At 49.1% G+C, this 21,981-nt stretch overlaps 2 protein-coding genes across 2 annotated transcripts; one reads left to right on the top strand and one right to left on the bottom strand.

Annotated features, from left to right (window-relative positions):
• Positions 1–2,631: 2,631 nt before the first annotated feature.
• On the top strand, positions 2,632–15,399 carry Kat8 (lysine acetyltransferase 8). The gene is made up of 11 exons (XM_052762630.1): positions 2,632–2,857; positions 4,834–4,908; positions 4,983–5,158; positions 10,082–10,135; positions 10,238–10,402; positions 11,517–11,606; positions 14,012–14,152; positions 14,243–14,336; positions 14,435–14,585; positions 14,741–14,895; positions 15,219–15,399. Exons 1-11 carry the CDS (start codon positions 2,647–2,649, stop codon positions 15,281–15,283), a joined length of 1,377 nt encoding a protein of 458 aa, XP_052618590.1. The 5' UTR covers positions 2,632–2,646; the 3' UTR covers positions 15,284–15,399.
• A 10-nt stretch (positions 15,400–15,409) lies between these two features.
• Prss8 (serine protease 8) lies at positions 15,410–19,838 on the bottom strand. Its single transcript, XM_052762632.1, has 6 exons — positions 19,470–19,838; positions 19,215–19,232; positions 17,579–17,741; positions 16,690–16,961; positions 16,436–16,602; positions 15,410–16,315 (listed from the first exon to the last, which is right to left on the bottom strand). Exons 1-6 carry the CDS (start codon positions 19,552–19,554, stop codon positions 15,995–15,997), a joined length of 1,026 nt encoding a protein of 341 aa, XP_052618592.1. The 5' UTR covers positions 19,555–19,838; the 3' UTR covers positions 15,410–15,994.
• Between the last annotated feature and the right edge of the window lie 2,143 nt (positions 19,839–21,981).

The raw sequence follows: 21,981 nt of genomic DNA, 5'->3' as shown, positions 1-21,981 counted from the left end.
GGAGAAGGTATCTTTTAGTTGTCGGTCTTTTCTGTCTTAGGATGCCAGATACCTGGTGCTGTCTGTCTTGCCCAACAGCAAAGCAACCAGTCTTTCCTAGTGCCCTCTCTTCCTTTCATGTGTGTCTGCCTGTGGGTTTGTGCATGTTACTGCAGGTGCCTGGAGTCCAGAAGAGAGTGTAGGATCCCCTGGGAGCTGGAGTTACAGAAGATAATGAGCTGCCTGATGTGGAAGCAGAACTCAGATCCACAAGAGCACTACATGCTCGCTCTTAATCGCTGGGCCATCTCTCCAGCTCCCCACTCCCCAGAAAAGATTTTATTCCCAGTGCCATCTCTCATAGAGACCCAGTGGTCAGATATTTCTTGGGATACAGTTTCTGAATCCCAACCTCAAGCTGCATCTCTCTTAAGAACTGTTGTGAAGACCGATAACCAAATTGTGAGTCAAAGAACTTTCAGAGAATGTCTAAATGAGATGCTTACCAAGTTCCTACTCTGCCTCACACTGTGCTGTGTGCTGCTGTGGAAGTTACCAGTCGTGCTGGGTATGTTCACCATGAGGCACAAGCCAGTTAGTCTAAATGATTGGGAATGAGAAGAGGAACTTTATTCCAGTAAGCCAGCTTATGAGAAGCTGGATGCCAGGCATTATCCCTAGAAAAGTCATCTTGCAGGGCTAGAGAGATGGCTCAGAGGTTAAGAGCACTGGCTGCCCTTCCAGAGGTTCTGATTTCAATTCCCAGCAACCACATGGTGGTTCACAACCATCTATAATGAGACCTGATACCATCTTCTGACATGCAGGCAGGACACTGTATGCATAATAAATAAATGAATCTGTTTTTTTTTTTTTTTTTTTTTTAAAGCCATCTTGCTAGGAAGCTAATTTAATGACAGCTTGTATACAGGTAATCGAAGACTGGTGGTGGGCACCATGTCACAGGTGCACGCCAATTCCTAATCACTACATATTTCTCAGTTCTGCAAAGCTCAGGAACTACGTTGTTATATAACCAACAGTTATTCTTTTCATCTACTAGTTTTGCCTATGATACAGTTCCTAAAATACTTTGCACTGGGCAGGCTACTGCAAGTGTTAGGTGGCCCAACAGTGATGAAGGCCAACGTACTTGATCATTGTGGGGAGGGCGGTGAATGGACACGTGTTGCTCCACTTCATCTACCAATAAGAAGTGTAGCTTGAGCCGGGCAGTGGTGGCGCACGCCTTTAATCCCAGCACTCGGGAGGCAGAGCCAGGCGGATCTCTGTGAGTTCGAGGCCAGCCTGGGCTACCAAGTGAGTTCCAGGAGAGGCGCAAAGCTACACAGAGAAACCCTGTCTCGAAAAACCAAAAAAAAAAAAAAAAAAAAAAAAAAAAAAGTGTAGCTTGAATGCTGCTACATGGTTTACATAATTCTATGACTTGACCATATGGATATATGGCTTAACCTTTACTGAGTCTCGGTGAATTTGATACACTACTCAGAAAAAGGTCACTACTCAAGATTCTTCAGTCACTGCCAAAATAGCTCTTTATTGTATCCCTGCTCAGGACCCCTTTTAAGAGCTGCCGTTCTGGCTGAAGATGTAGTTCAGTGGTAGTGTTTGCCTAGCATTGATGAAGCCTTAGATACAATCCCTAGCAGTGCATGAACCTGGTGTGGTAACACACATCCTACCCTCAGCATTCAGGTGATGAGAGCCCAAGGTCACCTCTGGCGACGTTAGGTTTGAGCCCTGCTGGGACTACATGTGATTCTTTAAAAAAAAAAGTTTATTTTGAAGGTAGTTTATTTGGCACACCTGTTCTTTCCCTGTCTCAACTGTTTTTACTCCCACCCCGAACAAGAAGTAAACAAGGGGTGGGCAGTATGCATAAAGCCCTGGGCTTCAGTCCTCTGCATCCCATGTAATTGGCTATGACGGAGCACAACTGTAATCCCCAGAAAACTGCCACGAATTCAAAGAGTTTGAGGCCAGCCAGTGAAGAGCATTTCTCCAAAAAGGAGAAGGTGGTGGTGCCAGTCTTTAATCCCAGCCCTTGGGAATCTGAGGTGAGACGAGCTAGGCCAGCAAGTATGAAGCCAGCCTCAACTACATGGGACCATGTATCAAAACAAACAACAAAGCCTGGTGGTGGTGGCACACGCCTTTAATTCCAGCACTCGGGAGGCAAAGGCAGGCGGATCTCTGTTGAGTTCGAGACCAGCCTCGTCTACAAAGCTGAATTCCAGGACAGCCAGAGCTACACAGAAAATCCCTGTCTCAAAAAAAAAAAGAAAAAACAGAAGACAAACAAACCATCCAAAACCTCAGATTGAGTCCGGGAGTGGTGGCGCACGTCTTTAAACCTGAGCATTCGATAGAGGCCAGTGGATTTCTTGTGCGTTCAAGGCCGGCCTGGTCTACATAGCGAATTCCAAGTCACTCAGGACTATATAATTAGACCGTCTCAGTAAAAGAAAGGGGGGAAAAATCAGATTGGACGGGTTTCCAGAGTGTAACTACAAATAGCCTTCGGGGTACCCACCCCGAAACAGAAACCACATCACAGTCCAACACCGAGACTCCGCCCCCCCTCCCCCTGACCCGGAACTAAAAGCCGCTGTCCCTCCGGTCTCGCTCATCACTTCCGGTACCACAATGGCGGCACAGGGAGCGACAGCCGCAGTTGCTGCAACGACTTCGGGAATTGTGGGGGAGGGCGAGCCCGGGCCCGGGGAAAATGCAGCTGTCGAGGGGCCTGCCCGGTCTCCGGGCCGCGTCTCTCCGCCGACCCCGGCGCGTGGCGAACCAGAAGTCACCGTGGAAATCGGAGAAACGTACCTGTGCCGGCGGCCCGATAGCACCTGGCGTGAGGGCGGGGCCCAGGGCCTAGAGGCGGGGCTTAGGGATGGGCAGGGCTTACGAATGGGTGTTCCATAGGGCGGAGTTTGGGGGCTAGGTGTCTTGGGGTGAGGGTGGTGACTCAGGTAAGGTAAGAACGCAGAATCCAGGCGGATCTCTGTGAGTTCGAGGCCAGCCTGGACTACCAAGTGAGTTCCAGGAAAGGTGCAAAACTACACAGAGAAACCCTGTCTCGAAAAACCAAAAAAAAAAAAAAAAAAAAAAAAAAAAAAGAACGCAGAATATCGGGAGCTGAGGAACTGCCTCTGATGGGAGACTGTAGTCGGGGATTATGCTTGTTTTCTCTTGTAAAACCATCAGTAAGGTGATCACATTGTAAGCGTATGAGCACTCATTCTTGCCCAATTCCAAGCTTCATTTTTCTTGCTCTGTTCCTTCACTGGTGTTTTTTGTTTTGTTTTTTTTGTTTTGTTTTGTTTCGAGACAGGGTTTCTCTGTGTAGCTTTGCGCCTTTTCCTGGAACTCACTTGGTAGACCAGGCTGGCCTTGAACTCACAGAGATCCGCCTGGTTCTGCCTCCCGAGTGCTGGGATTAAAGGCGTGCACCACCACCGCCCGGCTTGTTTTGTTTTTTGTTTGTCTTTACATTTACAGTTCTCTGGTCCTCTACATCGCCAGCAAAGAGGACACCCAGTTCATAAAAACACGTTTCCCCTTTACTTAAGTTCCTTTTCCTTCCCTCTTCAAAATAAACCCAGGCTCCTAGCTTCAAAATAAACTCCAAGCTGAGATGGCTCAAAAGATAAAGGTGTTTGCCACCAATCTTGACGATCTGAGTTCTAGCCCCAGAACCCATACAGTTGAAGGAAACAATGACTCAGTGGTTGTCCTCTGACCTTCACATGTGAGCGCCCTCCCCACTCCCCCTAATAAGATAAATAAATGTAATTTTAAAACTAGAATAACCATGGGGCATGGTATGCACACCTTTAATCCCAGTACTGAGAAGGCATACCTGTGAGTTCAAGGCCTGCCTAACTTGATTAGCAAGTTCCAGGAGAGCCAGGACTACATAGAGAGACCCTGTCTCAAAAACAAAACAAAACTCAAAGTATCGGTCATGTCTGAGACCTCTCCAGTTTCTAGGCACTCTTTGTAAAGGCTATTACCAGACCAGGCCTTGCTCCGCTTGCCAAAGACTGCCTTTATAAGCCTTTTATCACTGTACTTTCTTCTTGGAATACATTAGCCTTTCTCATGTTTGCCTATCTCGCTCTTAACTCACCTCTTAACTTTATCTCCCATGGTGATCCTATTCTTGACCCCTTCAGGCAAAGTTAATTACTTATATGTTCTGTAGTATTTTTTTCATACCTCAGCCATAATCTATGCAGCATGCTAAAATCATCTGCCTTCCTCTGTTAAATGGGGAGCTGCTAGAGAGCAAGTCCTCTTGTGATTCATTACTGTCTCCGCTTTCTCCGTCCAGCAAGAGCAGAGCAGAAGGCCAGACAAGCATTTGTTTCTAGACAGATCTGCTGGGTGCCTGTCAGTGTGCTAAAAAATTTAAGTCATTCTTTTACGGTTTTAGGTAGGCACTATTCTTACTTTCCAGATGAAGAAACTAAGGTTCAGAAAGTCAAAGTAATGTGGTCAGCTACATTCATTTAGGAAATGTGAAGGGAGAATTATATATAAGCTTAAACTGTCTTAATCCCCAGCCAGCTCCCATATCTCCCAAATAAATGAATGACTAAAATGATCACTGACTTTGGAGCTAGACTTAAACACACATAAAAACACACATACCAGGTTTCCTCAGTTTTCAGATCTCTGGCCCTGGGTAAGCCTCACTGCCTCTCCCTGTCCCCAAAACTTCAGTCCTAACCTAGCTCACCTTTACAGGGTGAATAAGTGCCATAACGGGTATGTGAATCTGGAAATTATCCCTCAGTGCGTCAGATCCCTTTTTTTCCTTTACAGATTCAGCAGAAGTGATCCAGTCTAGAGTGAATGACCAGGAGGGCCGGGAAGAATTCTACGTACACTATGTGGGCTGTGAGTGTTTGGGGCCATTGGGCTGGGTGGAAGGAAGAGGTAGCAGGTCACTCCCTCATGGTCCATCTTAACAGTTAACAGGCGACTGGACGAATGGGTGGACAAGAACCGACTGGCATTGACCAAGACTGTGAAGGATGCCGTGCAAAAGAACTCTGAGAAATACCTGAGTGAGCTGGCGGAGCAGCCGGAGCGCAAGATCACTCGAAACCAAAAACGAAAGCATGATGAGATCAACCACGTACAGAAGGTCTTGGCCCCTCCCCTTTTCCATAGCACCTCCCACTTAAAATCTTGTGTGCCAGGGATTTTATCTCTCATTTATTCTTCATATGTTAAAAAACCTCAGCTTATAGAGAGAAGAGACTTGCTCTCTCACAGCAAGGAAATGGTACAGTTAGGACTGGAACTCTGGAACTTGAAGTCCAAAGGGAAGGAAAAGAAAACAAGATTACGTCAGTTACTTGCTTATCTAGCACCATGCTGAGTGCTGTAAAAAATCCTCCCCAATAGTCCATCACCGCAGGGAAAATTTGTTCTTAGGCTCAGAGAACTTAGCATGTCAAAGTTAAACAGCTGGTTAAAAGGTGGGCAGGAGTTATGCCATACATTATGGTTTGTGAGCCAAAGTATTCGGTTAAAAAGACTTCATTCCCTCCTTTCAGAGGGGCCTTTTGCTGATCATCATTCTTCGTTTACAGAGGGAGCACAGGTAGGTTTAGAAGTCTCATTAGGGGACGGGAGAGATGGTTCAGTGGTTAAGAGCACTGGCTGCTCTTCCAAAGTACCTGGGTTCAATTCCCAGTACCCACACGGCAGTTCACAACTGTCTGTAACTCCAGTTCCAGGGGATCTGACATCCTCACACAGACATGCATGCAGGCAAAACCCCAATATACATAAAAAATAAATAAATCTTAAAAAAAGAAAGAAATCTTATTAGGAAGTACATTGTCTTAGGGTCCAGATCCTAACCATGGTTTTGGTTACATGTATCCAAAACCAGGATTATTCTTTAAAATGTGTGTGTGTGTGTGTGTGTGTGTGTGTGTCCCCGTCTGTGTGTGTGTCCGTCTGTGTGTGTGTCTGTGTGTCTGTGCCGGGGTTGCGTGCTGATTGGAGAATGTGGAGGCTAGAGAGCAACTGTGAAGTCAGTCCTCTCCTACCTTTAAGTAAGTTCCAGGGATCAAGCTTAGGTCTCTAGGCTTACACTGCACATGTCAGCACCCACTGAGCCACCGTAATGGCCCCTTTTTTTGGTTTTTCAAGTCAGTTTCTCTGTAGCTTTGTAGACCAGCTTGCTCAGTACCAGGCTGGCCTTGAACTCACAGAGATCCACCTGGCTGGGCCTCCCGAGTGCTGGGATTAAAGGCGTGCGCCACCGCTGCCTGGCCCCTCAATGGCTCTTTTTGTTTTTTGAGACTGTCTCATGTAGCCAGCCTGGCCTTAGACTTCTACATAGCCAAGGCAGATCTTGACCTGATTCTCCTGTGCCTACTTCCCAAGTGCTAGGCTTACAGGAGTGAGTCATCATGCTTCGCTATCTTGGTTTCTTGTGACTGTGTAGCCCAGGCTGGCCTTTCCTGTTCCTGGGGATTATGTTCCGCTCACTCTGAACCTCCATTTCTTTTCTCTTTCCCTCCTTTCTTTCTGTTTTGGAAGTTTGACAGTTTTATTAGAAAAACCCCAAGGCAGGCAGGGTGTAAAGTTTAGGAAAAAAGAGTCATGCCATTTAAAATGGCATGAAGGTCAGATGCATGGTGGGTAGTCAGCCACATGTCAGGGAGCCAAGTTTAGAGGAGTAAAGAAGCAAAAATGTTGGAGGGAGGCCCAGAGTGTTAAGGCAAACATGCTTCGAGAAGAGAGAGAAGGAAGAAAGGAAAAGTGACATTTTTCTGAATAATTTCGAAAAGAGCAGACCTAGAGTCCTACATTGATTTCCAGGCTAAGGCACTGCAGCAGCCATGAGCCTCAGCATCCTAGTTCTGCTTACACACTCTTGGTGAGCACAGTGCACAGTGCTTTTCACACTGTGGACACAGTGTGTTAACAAGTCCACAGGCTGGGAACTTGTTTGGGTGTGGCGTGTATAACATTTACATTTTGTAAAAGCAGCTTTTTAGATTTATGGGTATGAATGTTGCCTGCATGTGTACCACATGTACGTCTGGTGCCCACAGAGTTCAGAAGAGGGTGTTGGATTCCATTTGCAGTTACAAATGGCTGTGAACCACCATGTGTGTGCTGGGAACCGAACCCAGGTCTTCTGCAAGAGCAGCAAATATGCCTAACCCCTCAGCCATTTTTCCATCCCTTTAAAATTGTTTGAATGGAAGAAAGAAATAGGAAAATGTAGACAATATTGGTGTTTTCTTAGGGGTAAGTACTGTTTTGAGGTAGTTGTGTTTGACTTTTAATCCATACATGTATATATACACAGACATTTCAACTGGGTACAATGCCAACTATGCTTCAATAAGAAATCCTTTCAATACCCTAAGCTAGAAAGGCTCTCCAGGGTGAGGGTAGCACTGTCTAGTTGAATTGTTATAAATGGATTATGGGCTGTTCTAGCCAATACGGTAGCTCCTCTAGTCACCTGGGGCTCGTCAGTACTAATTTGTGCATGTCCAGTTTGACTAGAATTTTTTTGGGGGGAAGGATGAGATAGGGTTTCTCTAACAGCTCTGTGGAATTTTTTTTTAATTGTCATGAATTTGCATTTAAATAGTACTTGTGATTAATGGCTGTTCTCTTGGACAGCACAGGTTTAAAAGGCTGGCCTCTGATTTGAATAGAGTGACTCTCAGTCAGCAGGTAGATAATGGGTGGGCTGAGTAGTGATGGGTGAGTGATAAAACTGTCAGCAAGGTTCTTTAGAAGCTACATAATTTTTGCCTGTTCATTGGTTGGGTTTTTTGAGACATGGCCTCAAACTTGATATATTGCCAAGGATGACCTTGAACTGATTCCCCTGCCTCCACCTCTGAAGTGCTGGGATACAGGTGTGTACCACCATCCTATTCTAATCAATGTTTAATTCTAAATAAATTGCAACATTTAAGAAAAATAGTGGTTTTGTAATTCTTTAATGTATTTGCAGAAAAGAATTGTGCTTTGTGAAAATTGAGAAATACAGTTTAAAGAGATGTTTGAAGAGAAAAATCTTTGTTCCTTTTGTTTTTCCTGTCTTTGTTGAAATTGGGCAGACCAAAGCCACTCTGTTCTGTGTACCAGTTCTGTGACCTTGGGCAAGTGACTTTGCTTCTTTGTACCTTAGGTTCCTCTTTTGTATAATGGGAATAACAAGTGCTCTTGTTTCAAAGATTCATTTAAAAGCTAAATGAAATAATATCTATAGAGTGCTTGGCAGTTGCTGGTACCCACGGGCAAGTGACTTCATCCCATTCTGTCTGTTTACTACTCTCTAAAATTGCAATAAGAATTCCCTGTTAAGGCCAGGTATGGTGGTACATACCTGTAGTCACAGCACTGGGGACCTAAGGTAGGAAGGATTGTTCAGCTGAGATAAGAATTTCCTGTAAGTTTCGAGTTCAAGGCCAGTCTAGAATATAGGGCAAATTCCAGACCAGTGTGCTATACATACTGAGACCCTGTCTCAAAAACAACATAATTAGGGGCTGGAGAGATGGCTCAGAGGTTAAGAGCACTGGCTATTCTTCCAGAAGTCCTGAATTCAATTCCCAGCAACCACATGGTGGCTCACAAGTATCTGTAATGAGATCTGGTGCCCTCTTCTGGTGTGCGGGCAGAACACTGTATACATAATAAATAAATAAATCTTTAAAATAATAATAATAATAATAATAATAATAATAATAATAATAATAATAATAATAATAATAAAAAACAACCCAACACAAAAGTGAATGAATTTAGTCAGACTTACTGGAAGATGCTTGGGAATGATGTTGGGCCTTGAACAACCGGAAAGAGCAAAATTAATCATACATGATAGTTCACAGAGCTCTGTCATAGACTCACCTGACCCGTGCTCTGCCACGAGCATGAGGAGAAGGAAGGGCATTCTCAGAGTGGAAGTAACTACAGTGTAAAAGGTTGAAGGCTGGAAGAAACGTTTTGATAGCTGTGGATTTGAGGGGCTGAGATGTAGCAGGGAGTTTAAGAAACCCTTGTCAGTTGTCCAGACCTAAAGTAGCAGTGATCGTTTGGAGTGTGTCAGAGAAAAGTTCTACTGGAACCGATTCCAGAGATGCCATGGAGATAAGAGCTGGCGTCCACTCAGTTGGCCACTGGTTAGGTCAGCCACCAGGGTAAGGAGTCTTAAGAGCAAGTCAGCCAGTGACAGGCAGTGATGTTTAAGAGAGGGCCCCAGAGGAAGAGGAGCCTGGAAGTCCTTTCTGGACACCTACTGTCTGACATGAGAAGGCGGGACGGACACACACACACACACACACACACACACACACACACACGCCACGGAGCATCCTCAGGAGCTGCTGAGGTCTGGTGTTCAGGAGGGGGACCTGAGCCAGCAGCTGATCTTACTCTGGACGTGCATGGCCCAGTGTACAGCTGAAGCTCTTTGTTTGTTTGCTTGTTTTTGTTGTTGCTGTTGTTTGTGTGGAGACATGGTTTCTCTGTGTATCCCTGACTGTCCTGGAACTCATTCTGTACACCAGGCTGGCTTCAAACTCAGAGATCTGCAGATCTGCCTATCTCTGCCTTTTGAGTGCTGGGATTTAAAAAACGTGTGCCACCACACCCTGCCTCAATCTGATTATTGTTGTTGTTTGTTTTGACAAGGGTCCCACATAGTCCAGACTGGCTTCACACTTACTGATTTAACTTCTCCTACTTTAGGTTCCCAGGTGCTTGGATTCAAGGCAAGCACTACCACTGCCAGGCTGAAGCTCTTAACCTAACCACGAACCACCAGGCCTGACCCCAGGCCCTGCTTATGTAGCTTAAGGTCCAGGCTGAGGCATCTGAATGTGTGGGGAGGTAGGCAGACAGGAGAGGAGCTCAGAAGAGCCAGCCTCCCAACAAAGTAAAACAAATGAGCTATTGGCGTGATTATTTATTATTACTGTGAGGTCTTATTATTGTAGACGACAGTAGATAAGCACTGAGTTCTAGGATGCGGGACAGTCTAACCATGTCTATTCATCTCTGTGCACTTCTTGTCCAGACCTATGCAGAGATGGACCCCACCACAGCAGCCTTGGAAAAGGAACATGAGGCGGTAAGAATAAGCAGGGTCTGGGGACCAGCTGGGGTCCTCCCTGCCCTCCTCATTCCTGCTGAGCTCTGAGCTCTGCCTGCCCCCTGCTCTCCCTGTCTGCAGATCACCAAAGTGAAGTATGTAGACAAGATCCACATTGGGAACTATGAAATTGATGCCTGGTATTTCTCACCTTTCCCAGAAGACTATGGGAAGCAGCCCAAGCTTTGGCTCTGCGAGTACTGCCTCAAGTACATGAAGTATGAGAAGAGCTACCGCTTCCACCTGGTGAGGCTGGGCCTGCAGCAGGGCAGTCGCCCACCCAGGGATGAGTCCAGAGAAGTTGGCAAAAAACCACCAGGGGACTAGAGACCTGGAGTCCTCTGGGTGTGGCGATATTTCCTCTATCCTGGTGTCTAGGGGATGGCGATAGGAAGATCAGAAGTTCAGGGTCATCCTCGGCTAGATAGTGAGTTCTAGGGTGGCTTGAACTGCATAAAGAAGGAAAGCAGGACTTGGAGAGATGGCTCAGGGGTCAAGAACATTGAATTCTCTTGCAGAGGACCCAAGTTCAGTTCGCAGCACCCATGTGAGGTACCTGTAACTCCAGCTCCAGGAGACCTAAAGCCCCCCTCTTGTCCCTGCTGGAACATGCACTCAAGTATACACACACACACACACACACACACAGAGTTGTAAGCTGGCCTTAAACTCACAAAGATCCATCTGCCTCTGCTTCTGCCGCTACCTTCAGAGTTCTGGGACTGAAGATGTGCACCACCATGCCCTGCTAGAAAATAAAAGTGGTTTTATTTATTTATTTATTTTTTTAAGTTTGTTTGAAGAAAGGAGGGAAAGACAAAAAGAGAAAATAGAGACATCTTTCCCACTGCTGGTGGGGTAACTTTGCCCAGCTTACTCTACTCCTCAAGACCTCAGTTTCCTCTTCTACAGAGTGGGACCAAACTATTCAAGTTCCTTGCCCTTTCCGATAAAGCCTGGTGTTGGGCCCCTCAGGGCAAAAGAGAAAAGGGGCAACAAAAAGCTCCTGAGCAATGATGTCAGCCGGTAGGAAGGAGTGCTGTACTACAGCGGGCAGGAAGGGGGCGCTCTTCACTAGCACAGCAGGGTGTCTCCCAAGCGGGACCCAGGTGAACACATGAGGTTTAGGTCATGGCCACACCCAAAATCAGTTGATTGTGATGCTTGCAAGTTATTAGCCTGTTTGTGCCTTAGTTAGGAAATTGATTGTGTTCTGGTTTGGAAACGGTTACTGAACATAAAGCCCTGAACGTAAGCACATGGCAAAACGAGAGGCCGAGACTCGGCCACACAGTGCTGAGTGGAAGTCACTTAGCAGAAAATAAAGGTCTGAAGCTTGTTCCCTCACCCTGCTCCCCAGGGCCAGTGTCAGTGGCGGCAGCCCCCAGGGAAGGAGATCTATCGAAAGAGCAACATCTCTGTGTATGAAGTGGACGGCAAAGACCATAAGGTGAGTGGTAGCCCAGGGCGTGTGGGAAACTGGCTATCTCCTGGGTAATTCTTTTTTTTTTTTGTTTTTTGTTTTTCGAGACAGGGTTTCTCTGTATAGCTTTGCGCCTTTCCTGGAACTCACTTTTTAGCCCAGACTGGCCTCAAACTCACAGAGATCCACCTGGCTCTGCCTTTCCTGAGTGATTCTTAACACCTCCACCAGGAAGAGACCAGTCTTCAGTGGGTATCTCTAGCTACTCTTGGCCAAGTGAGGTCTCATGTCCTTGGTGCTTGGCCTGTGTTGGTGCATAGTGAACATGGCCATGTGGTATACCACCTCAGGCCAGGGCTCCCCTCTCTTTCTGGGGACTCCCTTTCTGACAGGGTGGTTCTGGTTTGGCTAGTTCTGGAGCCTCAAGTGGAGACTGTCTTACCTGAGGCTGCTCTTAAACAGCTTCCTCTTTCTAAGTGGCCCAGAGATGTTTGCCTGGAAGGGAAGTGCTTTTGTAAGAGATTTCCTATTCAGTTCTGAGGCTGCAGCTGAGTTCCTGCTTCCCAGAGGGATGCAGGGAGCAGGGATGGACTGTGGTGGCTTGCTTTGGCCTTGGCCTGCTGTGTCTAGGAGGGCTTTAGCAAGTGTTTTAGTCTCCCCTGAAGGGCCATGTAGTACAAGCTGAGGCGAGCAGGCTTCTTAGATGACCATGTCACTTCCTGGCTGGTCTCAGACTACTTACTTCACTTTGTTTTGTTCCTGTTTCCGCATCCATAAGTCAAGAGTCATAATTGTTTACCTCATCTGTTTGGTAGAACAAATGAGACCACAAATGTCAGGTATGTGGCACGTGCCTGGCATCTAGTAGGCTGTTGGTAAACATGGCCTTTGTTGTTATTGGAGACCTGTTGGGGCTCAGGTGCCTTGTGCTAGGGGAATACCGAGCCTGCTCCCTGCCAGCTACTCTGACTTCCTTTAGGATGAACTGGTAGAATGACAGAAGGGCCTCCCCTGGAAACAGGGTGGGGGTGGTGTTTACCAATTCCACCTTCTGCCAGTTTTGAAGCCTTAAATTAACACCGCACTTCCCCACTCAGGCCCCTGAGTCACATCAGACCAGCAGTGCTGGCCTCACACAGTATTAGATTGGATAAGGGAGTAGAAGAGGTCTAAAAGCCAGACATCCAGTGTGTGGTGACTCACACCTATAATTCGAGCACCCAGGAGGCTGAGAAAGGAGGATTGCCACAAATTTGAGACCAACCTGAGCTGTAGGCTGTCTAAACTCTGTCTTGAAAATTAAAAGGGCTGGGTGTGATAGCACATGCCTTTATTCCCAGCACTTGGGAAGCAAAGGTAGGCAGGTCTCTAAGAGTTCAAGGCCAGTCTGGTCTATGAGCTATAAGTCTTATTATAAGGCCATAGTAAGACCCTTTCTCAAAAATAAAAATAAAAAAAGTGAAAAACAGAAACCAAAACCAGAAACCTTTTAAATCTGTACTAGGAAGCCAGCTGCAAGGCACCATGGTCTCTCCTAATGCTGGCCTAGGCAGGCCTGTCCGCATCAATTAGACTGAGGCCCAGTAACTGTGTCCAGTTGGGCAGACAGCTCAGGTTTTTGGTCTGGCTGCAGGCCTCTCCGGTTGGCAGTTACCAGCTTCTGCTTAGCAGCTTTTCATTGACTGTGAATAGGACAGAGCCTGGACCCAGCTGAGTTTCTGCCCTGGCATTCACCAGCCATGGAACCTAAGCCACTCCTCTTTCTGGGCCTCAGTTTCCTGTTCTGAAACACAAGTTAGTGTCTGTAAAGATTGAAGCCGATCATGCATGTCAAACCCTACCCCTTCTTTGGCCCTCAAGAGTGGTCCCTTGACAGGGAAAGTGCTGGCTGTGCAAGCCCGACAGCCTGAGTTTATCCTGGAGCGTTGCTCTCCAACATTCACATGTGTGCCATAACGTGCGTGCGTGCGTGCGTGCGTGCGCGCCTCCTCCCCACTAACAAAGTGTCAGCGAGTTGGGCATGATGGCAGGGCATGATGGCACATACCTTTAGTTCCAGAATGCAGGAGGCAGAAGCAGGCAGATCTCTCTGTGTCTGATGGTCTGCAGAATAAATTCCAAGTCAGCCACAACTACATATTGAGACACTGTCTCAAAAACAAATAAATAATAAGGGAAGCAATGATCAGCTCTCCTGTTACTGTTAGCGCTAATGGACTTCACTTTGGGTCTCCTTCCGTCCACTTCACTGACTGCAAGACTCCTTTCTGCTTTGAATTCTGTTCCATCCTGAGGAGGGGCTTACTCTCCTACCTGACCCTGGCTCCTCTGTGCAGCCTAGCACTTAAAGAGCTGCAGAGTGTCTGCTGGTCCCCAGACAGAGCAGAGGCATTGTACTGTTTGCTGAGCATGTTTCTGTCTCTTATCCCTAGATATATTGTCAGAACCTGTGTCTGCTGGCCAAGCTTTTCCTGGACCACAAGACCTTGTATTTTGACGTGGAGCCCTTTGTCTTTTACATTTTGACAGAAGTAGATAGGCAGGGGGCCCACATTGTCGGCTACTTTTCTAAGGTACTAGTTCGGGGAGCCTGGGAAGAAGGTGTTATAAACTAGATTGGGGGCTGGAACCTCCAAAGGGCCTGAGTACCCCATACTCCACAGGAGAAGGAATCCCCAGATGGAAACAACGTGGCCTGCATCCTGACACTGCCCCCCTACCAGCGGCGTGGCTATGGGAAGTTCCTCATTGCTTTCAGTGAGTAGCTGCTACAGTCTAGGAAGTGGGTGTAGTTGGGAATGCTGGGCTGGGGGCAGGGCGAGGCTGGATCTTTAAGTTCTTTCTGTCACTGCCAGGTTATGAGCTCTCCAAGCTGGAGAGTACTGTAGGTTCTCCAGAGAAGCCACTGAGTGACCTGGGCAAACTCAGCTACCGAAGCTACTGGTCATGGGTCTTGCTGGAGATTCTGCGAGACTTCCGGGGCACATTGTCTATCAAAGATCTTAGGTAAGAGCCTCGGTTTCCAGCCATGTCCAGGATACACGGTCCATCGGGGACCCTGTGAAGGATCATCTTGGAATCCTGCGGGAGTGGGCTCTCCTAAGAGTGTCATGGGTCTTGTCTCTTTCCCTGTCTCCATGTATTCTATTCCTTCTCTACAGCCAGATGACCAGCATCACCCAGAATGACATCATCAGCACACTGCAGTCCCTCAACATGGTTAAGTACTGGAAGGGCCAGCACGTGATCTGTGTCACACCTAAGCTGGTAGAGGAACACCTCAAAAGTGCCCAGTATAAGAAACCGCCTATCACAGGTGTGTGGGGTGCTGCTGTGTGCAGTGTGTGTGTGTGTGTGTGTGTGTGTACGCACACTCGCATGTTTAGCAGGGTGGGATAAGAGCCAAGGCTTCCCCCTTTTTTTTTTTTGGCTGTTACAAGATCCCAAACCTGTTGGACCGGCTTCCAGGACTGCGGCCTAGAGCAGGTTACTCATTCCTGGGACTCCCTCCCCTCCTCAGGACTGAGGTCGCCCTTTTGTTCTCACCCTGAGCAGGTGAAACCTGGCCTGGGCCCAGGAAGAGCAGCCAGGTGTAAGCAGACTTGAGCCACGGCCTCTCATACCTCTTTTCTCCCACAGTGGACTCTGTCTGCCTCAAGTGGGCACCCCCTAAGCACAAACAAGTCAAGCTTTCCAAGAAGTGAATGGCCTGTTCCCAGCTTTGGACCTACGTTTCCTGGCCTCTAACCTGTAAATATGTGTACAGACCTGTTTTGTGTCATTTTTTAATAAAGTAAATTCTGCTGGTGTGCAAAGGAGATACCAAAGGGTGATAGTCTTCATTTCATCTCACATACAGCCAGGTGTGTTCAAAACATTTACTCCTTGCTCCTTTTATCCCTCACCCTGATCCAAGCCCCAGCCAGCTCCGGTGGGGGCTCAGTCCTCCGGAGTCCAGGAGTTGGGCTCAAAGCAGGCTTGGCAGCCAGTGGAGTAAGGCTGAGGTCTTCCCTATCTGAAGGACAGACAAAGCCCAGGAGACAGGAAGAGGACAAAGTAATGAGCTCATCAGTCAGGATGGCTAGGGCCCTGAAGCTGGTCTTCTGCAGCAGACAGCTAGGCAGCTGCGCTGTGTACTAGACACAGGTTGAAATCAGGGCTCATTTTCCTGGTTGAGGCTTCTGGGAGCTCCATAGGAGCCTAACCAATAAACTGCAGACAGTAGAGAAAGGGAACTCGAATTTCCGGCCCATTCCACAGGCCGTAAACTTCTTGGCCCTTGATTATAATCCCAAAGAGCAAATGAAGAAGAATGGGCTCAAAGATAAAGTTGGTGCACTGCCCTCCCGAACGGCACATGTCTTTGGGTGTGCTGTTGGTTTTGGAACCATGGTCAGTTTTGAGGGTTAAGTAGCTTAATGTTCAAACCAAAGGCAGAGGAGGCCCAGGGCCAGGCCCAGTGGCAGGAAAAGTATGGGCCTTAATCCCTGGGCTGGAGCTGAGTTGAAGACAGGATGGTGGTTGCAGAGGTGGCCATCTGGCTGGGACTCCTGGGTTTGGGGAACCATACGAGGCTGGAGTTCTGCCACATTGTGGTGGATCCAGGAGGCATAGGTAGAAGTTAGAGTATATACTCCAGGCCTGTTGGGGGCTCCACAGGCATCACCCCAGCTCACAATGCCTGCCAAATACCAGAGGCCTTCTATGGGACAAGAGAGTGGGCCCCCAGAGTCACCCTAAGAAAAAAAAAGCTCTGTCAGGACATACGTCTGGCCAACAGTCATCCATGCCCACTCCACCCAGCCCTCCACCTCTCAGGGGATACTTGTCTCCGGGCCCTGGGCCCTTGCCCTTACCTGACAAGCATCTTTGCCTCCCTTCACATAGCCAGCACACAGCATGTCCTGCTGGATAGTATGGGGTTCTTCAGGCACGGCATTGATATTGTACAGGCAGCCACAGGTTTCACGGCTGATCAGTGGTACCTCAAGTTGCTGCAGTGGCCTGGGCATCTGGAGGCTCACTGTGGGAACAAAATGTTTTTACTCAGGGTCCCCAACCCAATCAGCTTCCCCTTCCCTGTCCCTTGGCACCCAGTGCCTCGCCTCACCTGAAGGGGCCACATGCCCCCATCCTGTGACAGTACATTGGAGGCCATTGGGAAAGGAGGCATTGGCTGCAGGGAGGCAGATGGGTTTGATGTAGCGGGAGAAGGTGACAGGGCTGCTGAGGCGGACGAGTGCAATGTCACCCTCGGAGCCCTCTTCACGGTAGCTTGAGTGGGTCATGATCTGAGCCACTGTGCGGACCACGGTCTCGTTGTTGTAGGAGTCCAGCTGGTGGGCCCCCATCTTCACCTCATACTGTTCCCTGGAATGTTCTCTGCAGGCAGAGAGGCAAAGGGCAGGACCTGAGACACCTCTTCTGTCCCCTGACCCTTGGTACCTTATGCTGTCCTAGCTCACATCCTGTATGGCACTGAGGACCTAGTTTTACCCATGCCCCTAACCACACTTTGAACTTTTGTGTGTGTGTGTGTGTGTGTGTGTGTGTGTGTGTGTGTGTGTGTGTGATCTCATTATTTATCCCTGGCTGTCCTGGAACTTTATGTATACTAGGCTGGCCTTGAACTCACAGAAATCCGCCTGTCTTTGCCTCTTGAGTGCTGGGATTAAAGCGTGACCACTAAGTGTGGCCCAAGACTACTGATACTCTTAAGCCCACACCAGGAACTAGTCTGACCTATGGTCTGGACTGACCCATGGCATGCTTTTTTTTTTTCTTTCTTTCTCTACCTTCCTTCCTTTTTTTTTTTTTTGAGACAGGGTTCAATGTAAACAGGGTCAAGCTGGCCTTGAATTGACTATGCAGTAGCTGTGGATGACCTTGAACTTCTGATCCTGTTTCCACCTCCCAAGCACTGGGATTTCAGGCCTGTCACCCAAATGCTGTTTCCAACCCACTTTTGACCCTCCCTCCACCCCTCCACCGGCTGGTACCTGGGGAAGCAGTGAGCAGCTGACACCACCCATTGATTGGACACCAGTGACCCTCCACACACATGGACGCCATCGTAGGTGATGCTGACCTGCCAGGGCCACTGGCCAGGCTTGGCATTGCTACCGCCTGTGATGCGTGGCTGCATGACTGCACCACACGGGGCTGTCCAGGGAAGAAGGGAAGGTGAGGGCCGGCCTTTCTGTGCACGACCCCCTCCCCCGCCCCCCACAGCAGCCCTTAGCCCCGCCACCCCCACACACTGAGACTGGGTTCAGAGCCTGGGAAGTGCATTCATATCCAGCTGCCTTCCCACCCTCTGGCTCAACAGCCCTGAGAAGTTCACTGCCTGGTGCTCTCCTACTCAAGTGTCATGGCAGCCCCTTCCTCCCAAGCCTTCTTGCTTTCTATCCAGTCTACCCCTTACATATCTGAGTATCTTTATAAACCACAAATTTGACCAAGTCATGGTCTTGCTAAGCTCTTCCGTGTCTCCACCTGACCTTAAGATACATTCCAGGTGCTGGAGAGATGGCTCAGCTGTTAAGAGCACTTGTTACTCTTGCAGAGGCCTAGGTTTGGTTTCCAGCACCCACGTGGCAGCTCACAACGCTCCTAAATTCTAGTTCCAGGGGATCTGATACCTCTGACCTCCAAAGGCACCAGACACTCATGTGACACACATACATCCACACAGGCAAAATAAAAAGATACGTTCCAGATGCACCTGACACTGTCCTCTGACTATTGCCCTAGACACCTCCTGTCACATACACTGGGCCATGCACTACGTAACCTCTGGACCTTTGTTAATACCAGGCACTCTATGAATGCCTTTCCCACCCTGTCTCTGCTAGGTTGGAGAGCCTTCCCAAGTGCTGCCCCTCCACAGCCTGCTCTGATCTAGCTGGCTGACTCAAAGGTGGTGTTCTCAGCTTCCAGGGCCCTCTCTGTCCACTGTCCAGGCTGACAACTGTTCTCACGCCTATGACTGTTCCAACTGTATCAACCTGTGCGTTGCCTAGGGACACCCCTCTTTCCACCCTATCCCCACACAGAGCTATGGATGTGGTTTAACATTGAAACAATTGGATACTCTGTGATGTGGCCCAGCCTCCACTGAGCTGGCAGGGGAGTGGGGTGAAAACTGCCTTTCACGGCTTCCTCAAGCAGAGGAAACAGCCATCCAGACTCCATTCCCTCATAATCATGACAATGGCTACCACTCAGCCTGCTGTGGCCCGTCTGGGCCCAAAGGGGCCCTAGAACAGAGCTGACAGCTTTTAGGGCAAAGAAACTGGAGCTTGGAAAGATAAGGAGACAAGGCCACTAAACAGTTAAGCTCCGACTGAAAACCAGTCTGCCTAGGAGCTGGTCTGTGTAGTTTCCCTCAGAACCACCTCCGGTATCCACACTGAGAGTCAGACCATGCCCTTGGACAGCTCACTGCTTCTCTTCACCTCAGTTTCCCCATAAAACAAGAGCCGTGATTCCATCCATACTCACAGAGCTGTTGGGACACTTAGTGTGGCTAGGTGAGCAAGCTCAGCAGGGTGACAAGAGCCCCTAGAACCCACCAGGGGACCCCGAACTGGTGTACCCTCACTTCCCTTCTCCCAGTTCCCCAGAAAGCCTCACCTTCAGCCCCGTCAGCTCCTGGAGGGAAAGAAAGACGGAGGAGTAAGCATGATGGCCCGAGTTCCAGACCCCTAACACGCACCACTTTCCCAGAGGGCAACTCCTGGCTATGGGGGCCGACAGGAGAAGACGGCTAACTGGTAACACAGAGACTCAGGAATCCGGGAGGAGAGCTGTGTTCTACACGGGGTTCTCTCTGCCTGCTCTCACCACTGCCCTCTCTCCAGCCCTCCCTCCCCGCTGATCCACACTTACCCATTCTTGACTGGAGCAATCCGATAAGAAGCAGAATGGCCACGGCTTCCAGCTGCCCAGGTCCCAGGCCCACCCTTAGGGCCATGGCCCAGGACGAGGGCCCCCGGGGGAGACTGTTGGTAGAGAAGGAAGGAAGGCTGGTTTTGAAAGGCAGGATTTAGATGTGGGCTCAGAAGTGAGGAATCCCAGGATCTACGACGACGGGGAAGGTGAAGCCAGTGAGCGGCGGACTTCTTGGCAGGAAATGGCCACGGGGGGTGAAGACACGCCTTTAGTCTCTCTGCGGTGACCAGTGCGGACCTATTCCGCCTTACAACCTGGCCACCACACACACAGACCTCTCCAGGCACCTCGGCAGAAGCGCCTACCTGTGGGCTCCTCCCTCAGCCACGCCCTCCTGGCTGAAAGCAGTGGGATTTTTTTTTTTTTTCCCTGCTTCTGACCTCTGTAGTCCTTTCAGACTCCTTGGGTAGTAGGGGCGGTTTTGGTAAGAGGAAAACTGATCCTGGCCAGTCAGAAAGCAGTCTAAGGCAGGGCTGGAAACCCTGAGGGCCAGCCAACCGTCCCAGGTCTTCCTGGTGCTCAGTTAGTACCCCCACCCCCACCCCACCCCTCACACAGCAGCCTGGCCCAGACTTGATTATTGTAGGGCTACAGCCGCTGCTCACTTCTTCCCTCCTTCCTCAGGCCAGGTATCTAAGACTAGGACATGGGGGATGCCCCAGGCCGGGGCCACTCCTGGCAGGCCCGCTCTGAAGCTCGCAGTCTCCTTGCAGGTGTTGAGTATGTCTGGCTGTGGACAATCATCCAACAAGTATTTGCTGAGTACCTACTATGGCCCCAGGCACAAGTGGCCAACTATCCCATCCATGACCTCCTTGAGATTATGATGGAGGAGGGATGTCAGACTTGAATCAAATAATAAAAGGCAAATTATTGAATCAATTTCAAACCAGGAGCTGTGATAGACAAAATGAGTGGGGGGGCTTTTCATTGCACAGTAGCTGGAGAGGTCCTGGAGGAAGAACGCTGAGAACCAAACCCCAAGAGAGTATGGGAAGATGTTAACGAAACAAAACTGGGAAAGCCGGGCTGGGCGAGGTGGCACATGCCTTGAAATCGTCCCGTCCTGTCCCCACCACCAAAGGCAGGGGGATCTCTGTGATTTGTGGCCAGCCTGGACTACATAGCAAGTTCCAGAACAGCTAAGGCTACATCGAGAACCTCCTCCCTCAAAAAAAAAAAAAAAAAGCTGTGGTGTAGTAAAGCAGGAGAACACCTGTAGTGTAGGGAGCCGGGTAGAAGTTCAGGGAGAGGGGCTGGGGAGACGGCTCGGTGGCTAAGACCCTGGCTGTGCAAGCGTAAGGCCTGAGTTCAGATCCTCAGCACCTATGTCAGAGCTGGGTGTGGTGGCTCAGCTTTGTAAGCCCCGTACAGCACTGGGTGGGAGACAGTGGAGACAGCAGGTCCTGGGGCTTTGCTAGCCAGCCAGTCTGGATGAAATAACAAGTTCCAGGATCAGTGAGACCCCGTCTCAAAAACAAGGCGGAGAGCAGTAGGCTCAGAACTGGCTTGTATGGGTGCGTGTGTGCGTGTATACACACAAGTTCATGCCCACGGGAAGAGTTCAGGGAAAGGCAGCCCGTGTGCCTGCTGTCAGTGTGGCTCGGGGATATGGCTTAGGCTTAAGCTTGAGGAAAAATAGACCCTTACATCCTCTACTCTCTTCCTGGAAGCCTGGGCGTCTGGACTCCAGCCCAGCCTGGTGGCTAGAGAATTCCTGGAGGGGGTGAAGGGGAGAGGTGGACTTTGGAGGGAGGGGTAAGACTTTGGGAGTCAGGGTGTGTTTGGGAACCAATGAGGCATGATCCATGTGAGGGCAGCTGGCTTGGTCAGAGAGCAGGTGGAGCACGCACTTCCCGAGGGCCTGAACAACAGTCACTGTGGTATCTAGAAATGAAGGAGAAGCCCTTAACAAGCTCTACCCTTCTTAGCCTCCCAGGACCACCTTCTGCTGACTTCTAGTCTCCCTTCCCTGCTCCCTGCCTGTATAACAGCCTGCGACCCCAGCTTCAGAAGTGACCCTCTGCTTACCCCTGAAGACTTCCACCCTTTCCTCAGGTCTGTTTGCTGTCTGCATGTACTCAAACCTCATTTCCTCTCTGACTGTTTCTTGATCCCGAGTCAAGGAGTAGCCACGTGTTTCCCACTTGACAGGGAGCACTTGGTGAACTTATTTTTCAGACGCCAATTGTCATGCCTTGCCAGTTAGCAGGTGGTATGGACTGAATTAACAGGTGAGTGGTGGGTACAGAGGTGGGGTGTGCATGCATGTGGCCCAAATCCTGGGGGCATTGGTTAGGATGGTCAAGTGGGAGTTTCTTGAAGGGTGCCGAGGTTCACATGCTAGAGACTCTAGGAATGTACATTATACATTAGGGTATATATTTAGGGCTGGCTTTGCCATCCCAAAGCTCCCTAGTCTAGTGGGTGCAGAGCCAGGGCTGAGGTA

The sequence above is a fragment of the Peromyscus californicus genome, unplaced genomic scaffold (genome assembly GCF_007827085.1).
Source record: "Peromyscus californicus insignis strain IS unplaced genomic scaffold, ASM782708v3 Scaffold_4__1_contigs__length_199733344, whole genome shotgun sequence".
Classification (NCBI taxonomy): domain Eukaryota; kingdom Metazoa; phylum Chordata; class Mammalia; order Rodentia; family Cricetidae; genus Peromyscus; species Peromyscus californicus.
This window is presented reverse-complemented; position numbering and strand designations above follow the sequence as displayed.